The sequence below is a fragment of the Lipotes vexillifer genome, unplaced genomic scaffold, assembly GCF_000442215.2.
Source record: "Lipotes vexillifer unplaced genomic scaffold, Lipotes_vexillifer_v1.1 scaffold1701, whole genome shotgun sequence".
In the NCBI taxonomy this organism is placed as follows: domain Eukaryota; kingdom Metazoa; phylum Chordata; class Mammalia; order Artiodactyla; family Lipotidae; genus Lipotes; species Lipotes vexillifer.
Genome location: NW_006794217.1, coordinates 1,209,501 through 1,218,625, shown reverse-complemented (window position 1 = coordinate 1,218,625; position 9,125 = coordinate 1,209,501). Strand labels below are relative to the sequence as shown.

Genomic DNA, 9,125 nt, shown 5'->3' with positions numbered 1-9,125 from the left:
CACGTGTGCTTCAGTAGTTGTGGCACACAGGCTCAGCAGTTGTGGCTCGTGGGCTCTAGAGCACAGGCTCAGTAGTTTTAGCGCACGGGCTTCGTTGCTCCACGGCATGTGGGATCTTCCTGGACCAGGGCTTGAACCCGTGTGCCCTGCACCGGCAGGCAGATTCTTAGCAACTGTGCCACCAGGGAAGCCCTGGCTGTGATTATTTCTCTAAGCAGAGTGAGGGGAAGGAGCCTCACCTGGAGTGGCAGGAGGGGGGGGGGGGGGACAGGCCGGGGTTGCCCCTAACCACTGCACAGCCAGGAGACTCGGCTGCCCTTTCGGGCCCCCGACTCCCTCCACCCCCTAACCCCTGCACCCAGCCTGTGCTGAGCCGACAGCTGACAACCAGCCCCTCTGACATTTAGGGAAAAATACTCAGAATCAAGAGCAGAAAGCAGAAATTAAAGGATTTTCTTGGTAAAGGTCAGAGCGTGTCTCTTATTTTTGTTTGAAAATGGTCTGTGTTGAACCATTATGACAAGGCTAAATGTGTTAACGGGCAACGGAGCAGGGCCGGCCACCCGCGGGGGGGCCGGGGCCAAGTGAGACGGCGCACAGCCAAGATGGCCTCAGCACCGAGAGCTCCAAGGCCGCTCGGAAGGGTCGTGGGTCGGAGGGCAGGGTCAGGCCGATGCAGAGCTGGAGCCAGCTCCTTCCCTGGGGTCTCGGAGGGCCCCCCTCCATGGCACATCCAGGCCTGCACCTTGTCAGGCCTCCTTCTGCCCTGCTGGGCCCGCCGGGGGATCACCTTCGGGCTGCTGGGCAGAAGAGAGCCTTTAGTTGCAGACGGCCCTGCTGAGGTGTGATCCACACCTGACGCTGGAAGGTTTTCATCCGCCACAGAGAAGGCCCATGCCCACCGGCAGTCGCTCCCCTTTCTCCCTCCCTGACCCCCGTCCCAGCCCCCATCTCGGTGGCTTTGCCTGCTCTGGCACTCGCCAGAGCGAGTGGAGTCACACCAACGGGGTCTGGCCCGGCGTGTGCTCTCGAGGGTCGTCCGTGGTGTCGTATGTACAGAGCATCGTTCTTTCCGTGGCTGCACTGCACTTACCTGTTCGCCTGCCGGTGGTTGTTTCTGCGTTTTGACTTACGTTGAATGTTGCTGCCATTAACATTCCTGTGCCAGTTCCTGTGTGGATGTGTGTTTTCACTTCTCCTGGGCACATACCCAGGAGCGGAATTGCCGGGTCACGTGGCTCACTCGTGAGGAACCGCCAGACTGTTTGCGCAGCACCCGCCGTGCCCACCTTCCTACTTCCCCGCGTCCTTCCCAGCACCGTGTCGCCTGGGTTACAGCTGTCCTCGCGGGCCTGAGGCGGGTCTCACCGTGGGCTCCATTTGCACCTCCCTAAAGACAGGTGGTGGTGTGACCGTTTGTCTGTATCCTTTGGGAAAAGGTCCATTTGGATTGTTTGCCCACTTTCTAACCGGGTCATTTGTCTTTCTACTGTTGAATCGTCAGAGCTGCAGGTGGACCCTGCACACGAGTCATTTTTTCAGACGTGTGTCTTGGCGGGGGCCGTTCCTCAGGGTCTCTATGGGCTGGGAGGAGCGTGTCCACCTTTCCCCGAGCCTGGGCCACCGCGTGGGTGGGCCGCAGGCGGCGCTGCTCCACTTCCTCGTGGCCGTTAACAGGAATCTTGGTGCAGCCGGCGCCCGCCAAGGCGGAGCCAGGGTTCCGGCTGGCAGGCGAGTTTGGGGGTCGGCGGGAAGAAGCCTTTCCTAGTCGGCTGCCTGGGAAGGAGGGGGCTCTCCCATGGGGCGTGTGCGTGTCACCGGGTGTGTCCCTTCCAGCCTGGGATTCCCCAAGCAGAGTGGTGGCCTTCATCAGGGGTGGAGCTGACCGGGCCGGATGGGCAGGGTGGGCAGGTGGTCGTTCCACAAGTGGGGGGCTGGCCCACGGTGGCCGCCACCCCACTTGCCTCCTGACTCCCCTGAGCTGCCCCATCAGCACCACTGCCTTGCTGAGCAGGGTCGCAGGCCACAGGCTTCTGTCTGGTGTACGACGGCCTCTCCGCAGGCCTGCGCCCCCAGCAGGCAGACCCCGGGGGTCCTAACTCACCTGGGATGGGCTTGCTGGCAGGTGAGGCCCACGTCGGGGCGCCATCTAGGGTCTGGGAGCTGCCGCAGGCCTGCCCAAGGAAGGAAGGGGGCTTCCTCGTGAGCCCTGCCCAAGTGTTTGGGCACCTTTGGGCCTCTGTCCACCCCCCAGCTGCCCTGCACCCCCGGGAGCACCTGCCCTGGGCTCGGCCCTGCTCACACCTGCCTTGTGACCCAGGCCAGCCCCGAGCCATCTGGGCCTCGGTCTCCCCACTTGCACGTGAGGGCTTGACCAGCTGGTTTGGGGGTCCCACCATGTGGCACACACGGTATTTAAAGGCTGGTCTTCCGAATCACTGGGGGACGGGCCCGTCTTCCTTCATGGCACCTCCCCAATCACAGGTGGCGCGTTTACGTAAAGAAGCAGTGAAAGGAATTGGCTTCTCTCAGGTTCTCCAGCACTGCCTGGCCCCCCACCTGCCACCCTTCAGCAAAACCCACCGAGTGGGCTAGCGCCCAGTGGTGCCCTCAGCTGGGAGCCCTTCCGTGCCGTGCCCGAGGCCTCACAGCCAGAAGGGGCGGGATTTGAACTCAGTTTAGCGGACTCCAGAGGCAGCCCCGCTACCGTGACAGAGAGCCCTGACGTGCAGCAGTGCCCAAGGGCAGTGGGTGAGAGGCCCTGACACAGCGGCCCCTCGGCCGTCCCCCTGGCACACGGGGCAGCGTGAGACCCGCCTCGGAGCCCCTGCAGCCTCGTGGCTGTCACAGGGCCCTCACGCCCGGCACGGAGCGTCCTCACAAGGGCTCGGGTCTGAGGGTGGACAGACCCGAAGGAGCTGGTGAGCTGGAGTGCACACCCCCGTCCTGGCTTCTAGGTTCCAGAAACGTGGGTGAGACCCACCACCCAGGAGGCCCGAGAAACAGCCTTGCCTGGGGGGATGTGCCTGGACTTGGGCAGATGGCCCGTCTGCGTCTGGAGCCTGGGGCAACAGGGGATTGAGTGGGGCGACCCGCCCAGGGCCCACCTGCTAACGGCATCTCCTGTGTCTCCCGCCCACCCTGCAGGCCGCGGGACCCTCGGGCACGAAGATGCAACTGCTGGAGACGGAGTTCTCTCGGACGGTGCAGGAGCTCATCGAGCTGCACCTGCTGCGGCAGGACAGCATCCCCGCCTTCCTCAGTGCCCTCACCCTTGACCTCTTCAGCCGCCAGACCGTGGCCTAGCCTGCGGCCCCCAGCCCTGCGCCAGCCGTGCCCTCAACTTCTGAAGGTGGAAGCAGGCCCGTCCCTTGGGGTCCCAGCCCCCCCAGGCCAGCTACCCCATCCACAGGGCCCGGCCTCCTGCCCAGACGGCCGTGAGCGTCAGGGCCTGATGGGGACTCCTGCGTGCCCCCCAGCCACCCCGCCCAGGCGGCCTGCACCTGTGCACAGGACCCCTGTGGGCGGGCACAGCTCTGGCCGGCAGGGTTAAGCGGCTCAGGGGTGCCCCTCCCCGACCCCTGGGCTCACGGCCACTCTGCAGGGACAGGCCACCACCTCGTCACCCTCCGTCCTGGAGAGCAGGTAGGAGGCGGCGGTGGGGGACCTCAGGAGCAGTGTTCTGGACCGCCTTCCTGTCCCCCCCCCCAGGCGCCCCTACCACACCGTGCTCAAGTCTGGCCGTGCCTGGACCTGGTGGGTGAACCTGGGCTGTCGGCTAAGTTCCCGGCGCTCGTGAAATAAAGGGTCCCCTCAGCTCCCACCCGGCTCGCTGTGTGTGCGTCTGAGCCCCTGGGCTGACGGGCTCCCTCCACGAACACAGCTCGGCACCCTGCTGTCCTGACGTCCCCGCCCTGTGTGCCTGTTGCAGGAGCGGCGGTGGGTACCGCCGGAGCCCGGCAGAGGTGGGTGGGAGTGGCCTCGAGCGCAGCCTCACTTAGGTGCTTGCCCCACGGCAGGTCTCCAGGCCATGGTCAGGGGAGGTGGGCGGGGAGGGCCAGCACTGGGTCCCTCTACGGAGCCCAGAGCCCTGGGAGGTGTGGCCTGTGCGTCTGGGGCTGCCCCGACCCCGCCTTTCACACCCCACCCCCATCACAGTCACTCTGGAGCTCGTTCTGTGAATGGGTGCCCGGACAGACAAGGCCCAGCCAGGCCCAGGGTCACAGCAAGGTCAGCACAGGCCCGGAACCCAGAGCCCCCCCGGCTGGTTTGACGGCCGATACGGCCCTGGGGGAAAGTGCTGTTCCCACTTCACAGATGAGAAGACTGAGGCTCGGCGTGCAGACTGGCTTCCCAGGGCCTAGGCTGCTCGGAACTGGACTCTGGTCCGGCTGGGGGCGTCCTGCTCTCCTCACCCCCTCAGACGCTCTGGGCGCCCTCGGCGCCATCTCGCGGGGAGGAGCGAGGCTCCATGTTTCTTTGTCGTCACGAATCGGGGGGAAAGCAGAGACACTCGCGCAAAACTCTGCCGAGCCAGGCAGTGGTCCCGGGGGTCCTGCGCTTAGTGAAGACCCCCAGTTGGGGGTTTTCCAGCAGACGTCAGAGTGCACCTTCCTTCACCCCTCATTTCACACTGGAGCGGCCCCCTTCCCGGTGCCGCGGACACACCAGCACAGAGTGAAGTCGCATCTCGGGCTCTGAGCCCCTCCCTGCGAGGCGGGTGGGGAGGGGCCTCGTCCGTCTCCCTCCCTCTGTCGGGACCCCCAAACCCGCAGTGGCGCTTCCCTGCTGCTTTGTGGGAGAAAAGGTCCCACAGATGATGTTGGGCCCCAGCCTGGGAGTGGGGGACCAGGCCCTTGTCTCGACTCTGCCCCCGTCCCCGGCGCCGTGGAGGGCTGTGGCCGGGCCCCCGCATGGCGGAGGCTGTGTCCCCGTCACCCCAGGCCTGGCCCCGGCCTGCCTCCCGTGTGAAATCGCTGAATTCAGAGGCCAGTGATAAAAGGCTCAAGTCAGAACTTGAGGCAAAATCAGTAGCCCACACAAATGCACTGCGAGGCCCTTGTGTGCGCCCGGCATGCAGATGGCACCTGCTAGATGGCGGCTCCCAGACGGGGCAGACGTGGCCAGTCCCCGCTCAGGGCAGGCGGGAGTGGCCGGCTGCTGCTGGGATGGCCCAGCTGGTGGGGTCACCCTGGCCAGAAGGCCAGGCTGGAAGCTCGTGGTCTCTGCCCAGGGGTCACCACAGGGCCCACGAGGGGGTGCGCAGGCCGGGCAGGCACCCCCGAGCGTGGTGGTCTCGGTTGCAAGGCCAGAACTGAACTCCAGGATCCCCGGCGGGAGAGGCGCGTGCCGGAGGGTTGGGGGCGGAGGGGTTGCGCTCGTGCCACGGCCCTGACTCCGGCTGGCGACACGTGGCCCCAAGGCCAGGTCAGCCCTCCCCACTGCCCCTCTCGTGCCGTGGGTCCCTCAGGGCCACACGTCCCCGGCCTCGTGTCACCTCCTGAGACTTAATCCCTGCCCGGGTCCTGCAGCAGCGGCGCTGGGCCCCCGCCCAGCACCCGGCCCCATGTCTGTGGGAGGACAGGGTGGGCGGCCGGCAGCCGAGCCTCCCCAGGCCCAGCCTCCCGTGAGCACCCGGACCTGGTCTCACCCCTGCCCTGGGCTCCTCACATCTCCTTCCTTGGCAGGGGGGATCCCTGAGGCCGCTTCCAGGTGGAAAGCCCACCCCGGCCCGGACCACCCACCGAGCCCCAGGCTGACAGCGCTTGTGCCGAGTTTCAGGATTTCCCTCCCGGGAGAGGGGCAGGAGGGGGCGTTCCCCCCCACCCCGGGGCCGCGTCTAGGTGGGACGGGGCGCAGCGGCCCCCTAGCGTCCTCCCAGGTCCGCTCAGTCACCTGCCGCTGAGTTTGCCAGCTGCCCGCCTCGCCGCCTGCGGGGGGCTCTGGGTGCTCTCGGGTGGGGAGCCAGGCCCCGGAAGGTTCTGGTTCTGGCAGAGACCCCACCGCCGCCAGCTCGTCAGTGGGCACCAGCGCTACGTGGTTGTTAAGCCGCTAATGACTAATTTTAAGGGATTAGTGCTACGGCGATAAACCGTAATTGCCAGGCTGGAGCGGGACTTGGCGTGCGACAGGCTCCTTCCGGCGTCCCCAAGGCTCCCAGGGAGGACAGCGCCGCCTGCCAGGGCCCCCGTGGGACCCACGCCTACCCCAGGGCCCGGCCCGCCTCTGCATCCAGAGGCGCCAGCTCAAGGATGTGAGCTATTCATCGTCTCTTTCCCCTCCCTGTGCGCCTGGTTCATGTTCTGGAAATGAGTAAACCTCCGGGCTTTCTTTAGCTCCTCATGACTCAGGTGTGGACCACGACCCGCGGTGTCACCCAGGAGCCGCCTAGAAATGCCGGGACCCACTGGGTCAGAATCTGCACTTGATGTGACCCCACGCGGTTCACAAGCCCCGTTCCAGTTTGCGAGGGTCCCCCACCCACCCGCCCCCCGATTGAAACATCCCAGCTTACAAAGCTCCTTCCCATCCCGTGATGATCCCGCAAGTTGCGTCTTGTCCGAGAGGAGGCCGGGGTTCGGAAACGGCAGGACCTGCCTCAGGCCGCAGGCAAGTCCGTCAGGCCCGGACCTCCTGGCCGGGGTCAGCAGCCTTCACGACCCAGAAGGGTCAGACCTGCCTGTTTTCCTCGTGGTTCAGTGTCACCAGGATGCCAGGAGCAAGGAAGGGGCTGGGCCTCTGTCCCCAGGCAGCCTCAGAGGGGTGACTTAGAGGTCCAGGGCGTGGAGTCTAGGGCAGGACAGGAAAGGATGTGTGCTGTGTGTGCGTGCATGGCTGTGTCACGTGTGTGTACATACATGTGCGCACAGTGAGGACCGGTGGCTTTACCAAACTGCTTAAATTCCTGCTTCGGCCAAGAGAGGGGCAGGGCCTTGCCCAGAGTCATACAGCACAGGGGGCCAACGATGGCGCGCGTTCTGGTGCCTGTCTCGTTGTGGTTTCCATTCTCTTCTCATTCGTCTCTGTTTCTTCAACTGCACGATTTTGATGCACTTTCAGTGTAAAAGGAAAAACCCTCAGCAGCAGAAATGTCAAGTGGAGGAAAAGGCCCCTTGGCCCTGCCCCAGCTGGTCCTCTGTGGTGGCCATGTGCACCTGACACACGGGCACCTGACACACGGGCAGACAGCACAGGGTTTGGGCTCACTGGGCTCCTGTGTGGTTTGAAAATAACTGTCCTGTTCCGCAGCTTGGGTTTTTTCCTCACTTAACAGTTGCCTTGGAAATTTTCCATAAAAGCATCTACTGATGTATTTCATTGGGGTTTTGTTGTTATTTCCAAAACACTTAAGTTTCATTGAAAACAATAACCTACAGAAACACCAGATTCTCAGTTTAAAGTAAAATTGACAGCATCTCTCAGAACTTCCGTACCTCTGAACCATTTTGGTCATTACTTTAAAAACAAAACCAAAACAAAAACTAATTTCCAGGTTCAAATTAACAAGTCTTGCCTGCAAACCTTTCTCTTGTGGTTCTGTCCCCACCCTCCTCGTGGCTCCAGATTTTCCAGAGTGAGCAGAAGGTTTGGGGTGATTTCCAGTCGGTTAATATTTCTGGGAACTGGACTCCACGGCGAGCCTCAGACACACCAGCCCTTGTCTACCCACCACGGGGGTCTTCTCCGCAGAACCCCGCCGCCTCGTCCTCCCTTGTGGGCAGAGCTGTGTCCCCAGATTCATGTGTTGAATTCCTGTGCCTCAGAGGTGACTAAGTTAAAATGAGGCCGTTAGGCTGGTCCCTGATCCCCTAGGACTGGTGTCCTTGTAAGAGGAGATTGGGACACAGACACGGGGGCCGACCGACCGTGTGAGGACGCAGGGGGGAGACTGCCGCCTGCATGCCCAGGAGGGAGGCCTCGGGAGGAGCCTGGATCTCGGATTCCAGCCTCCGGACCCTGAGAAACTCATTGTCTGTTGTTTAAGCTGCCCCGGCTGTGGTTGCTTGTTATGGGGGCCGGGGGGAGGGGGGAGGCCCAAGCTGACGCACACCTGGGCCAGCTTATCCTTCCACCTGGCATTTCTTTACGCATAGTTTGCTTATAGTATATCTGAGTTACATATAGTATATATAAAGTACACACTTTCCATCAGCTTTAGCATCTTCTGTAGAACTGCCCTGATGACAGAAATAACATGCAAGTCGCATATGTAATTTGAAATTTTTTAGCAGCCACATATAAGAAGCGGGTGAAATTAACTTTAATGAATATATTTAACCTCATACATCCAGCACTTTATTTCAACATGTAATCCATATAAAAATTAGTTTTGCAATATATACAAATATTGAATCATCGTGCTGTATACCTGAAACTAATACGTCAGTTATATCTTAATTTTTTAAAAATGAGTTCTCTAAATTACATATATATAAATTAGCGAGACATTCATTTACCATCTCTGAGCGCTGAGTCTTGAAAACCCAGCGTCTTGTTTTGCACCTGCTGCCCATCTGGGTTTAGACCAGCCACGTTTCAGGCGCTCGGTGGCGAGTGCGCGCAGGCCACCGTATGGGACTGGACAGCCCTCGAGCGCCAGCGCCACGGACGGGGACCGAGGGTCCTGGGCACCTGGCGGTGCCGGCTTACGGTTGCTTGAGTATTGCTGGGAAGCCATCGTGCGTGTTAAATGTGCCGCCAGACTGTCTCCCTGCTTGACTGACAGAGAAGTGTCTGTCCTAGCAGGTCACCCGGGAGTTCGTGGAGGTGCTGGCAGAGCTGGGAAGTGCGGACGGAGGGGACACATGGGCCCGGGCTCCCTCCCGGGCTCCCTGCCCGGTGCCCCCACTTCCCCAGCGAGTCGGGGGGGCCCAGGCAGCCCCCACGCAACGAGCTGCGAGGGGCTCCTGGGGAGTCTCTTCCCCTACCTGAGCCTCAGTCTCCGCATCTGGAAAACGGCCTGACAGCAGCACTGGCTGTGGGCCCCTGGCAGCCACCCCCAGGCCCTGCCCAGGGCCCGTCCGCCTGAGCCTGTGGGCTCTGCGTGTGGCCTCTGTAATGTGACACTATAATTAGCTCAATTAGCAACAGCCTTCATGCCGTTTTTTTTTTTTTTTTTTTTTTTT

At 62.1% G+C, this 9,125-nt stretch overlaps 1 protein-coding gene across 1 annotated transcript in view; it reads left to right on the top strand.

The window, feature by feature from the left end:
- The window catches only part of LOC103072712 (mitotic spindle assembly checkpoint protein MAD1-like), a 147,565-nt gene extending 144,259 nt beyond the window's left edge, over nucleotides 1–3,306 (top strand). Inside the window, exon 8 of the mRNA XM_007467089.1 lies at nucleotides 3,148–3,306. Within this exon, the coding sequence (XP_007467151.1) occupies nucleotides 3,148–3,306 (159 nt within the window). The remainder of the gene's footprint in view (nucleotides 1–3,147) is intronic.
- Nucleotides 3,307–9,125: the final 5,819 nt, after the last annotated feature.